Source organism: Condylura cristata, unplaced genomic scaffold (assembly GCF_000260355.1).
Source record: "Condylura cristata isolate star-nosed mole 26May11 unplaced genomic scaffold, ConCri1.0 scaffold00033, whole genome shotgun sequence".
In the NCBI taxonomy this organism is placed as follows: Eukaryota; Metazoa; Chordata; class Mammalia; order Eulipotyphla; family Talpidae; genus Condylura; species Condylura cristata.
The window spans coordinates 18448501-18450132 of NW_004567134.1; the positions used below are offsets into that span (position 1 = coordinate 18448501).

At 68.8% G+C, this 1632-nt stretch overlaps 1 protein-coding gene across 1 annotated transcript in view; it reads right to left on the minus strand.

Annotated features, from left to right (window-relative positions):
• Positions 1-1632, minus strand: part of ARL8B (ADP-ribosylation factor-like 8B) — a 15480-nt gene that overhangs the window by 5142 nt on the left and 8706 nt on the right. The window contains exon 2 of the mRNA XM_004692245.2: positions 418-498. Within this exon, the coding sequence (XP_004692302.1) occupies positions 418-498 (81 nt within the window). The remainder of the gene's footprint in view (positions 1-417; positions 499-1632) is intronic.

Genomic DNA, 1632 nt, shown 5'->3' on the forward strand with positions numbered 1-1632 from the left:
GCGGCCGAGCTCCCGCCGGGGCCCTGTCACGCGGGACCTTAGGCCGGGCGGCCGCCCCACGCGCCTCCCCTGCAGGGCCTGCCCTAGGCCTGGGCTGGGCCACTTTCCGGAAAGGGAGACCCCGGAAGGAGACCTGCTGCCACAGTTAAAATGCTGAGTTTGCAAAGTGACAACCAGCAAGCACGGCCTTCGCTCCGAAATGCGGCTGCTCCCCCAGGGCGCAGCCTCCCGCAGGGGGACCAGAGGCTCCCGCCTCCCCTCGGTCTGCGCTGCACATGCTAAGCTCTGCAGGTGCTTACTGACATTTCAGACCTTAGAGAGACAGGACGGGCCCAGGCTCCCGAGAACGCGCCCGCTAGCTCACAGCGCCAGGGAAAGCGCCAGGGCCGGGGGGCGGGGCGCGGCGCGGGCACTGACCTTTATCGTGACGTTGCCCTTGGTGACCTTCCTCATGTTGAAGCCCACCGTGGGGATCATGTCCTCGCTGAACTGACCTGACTGAAGGACAGAAACGGGCGTCAGGCTGACGGGCTCGTCCCGGCGCGCACGGTGGCGTGACCCTCCGCATCAGCGCTGCGTCTCGGCCGTCGCCCGGGACCTCGGGGCGGGAGCGTCTGCTCCAGAAAACACTTGTTCCGGCCGTGGTTTTCCAAGGTAAAGTCCCCCGTTCGAAAGAAGGCATTTCTGGTGGCACGACGGCCAGCGCACCACACCAAGGAGCTACGCAGCCTCGCAGCACGAGTTGGCCCCCGGCCGGGGGGACCCCGGTCTCCCCGCCGCCCCTCAGGGTGCTTCATGGGTCTGCCTGTCCTGCCGCCCTGGTGAGGCCTCCCAGCCCCACTCCCCAGCCCCACCTCTGGCCTGTATCGGGGTTCTCATATATATAAGTAACCAAATGCTTAAAAACGTCTCCACTCACAGACTCAATCTTGGGAGAATAATCCCTGTTCCACTGCTGACCCCGACTGCAGAAAACCCGAGGCGTCCGCCCCCCAGCGCTGGGCTCGCCGCGCCCCCCGAGCCGCCCACTTCTGGCCACGCCGCTCCTCGGGCGTGACCATCCCGACTGCGCAGTCACGGAGCAGTATGCTCCCGGTGGGCCTGACCCTCGGACACGCGGCGGCAACGGGCGGGCGTAGCAGGCCCGCCGGGCAGGGCCCGGGCTGGCAGGCGGCTCTGCGGCTCTCGCGGCGACTCCGCAGCCACGGCCGCCTGCCGGAGCGCCACGCCCCGCACTCTGCGCAGCGGTTCTCCTCTGCGGAGCTGAGGCTCACCCCTCGCCCCACGCGGCGGGGCCCAGTCTGCTTCCGCACAGCGCGCTCCCCACTTCCATCTGCGCGAGACCGCCATGCTGGCGGCTCTCACGCGGGCACGGGGGCATGGGCCCGAGTACTGTATCAAGGCCTGCAACAGGGCAGCAGCAAGGATGACCTGACCGAAAACACGGGGCAGGCGACACGGACGCAGCGACTCACGCGAACACGAGCTCACCACGTCACAGCCCTGCGCGGCGGAAGACGGGGCCCGGAGAGCCGCGAGCCGCGAGCCAGGAGGAAGCAGGCGCAGAAGCCGCCCGACAGAGACGGGCTGCCGCGGCACACCGAGCACCCAGGCCCAACGGCGTGGGCACAG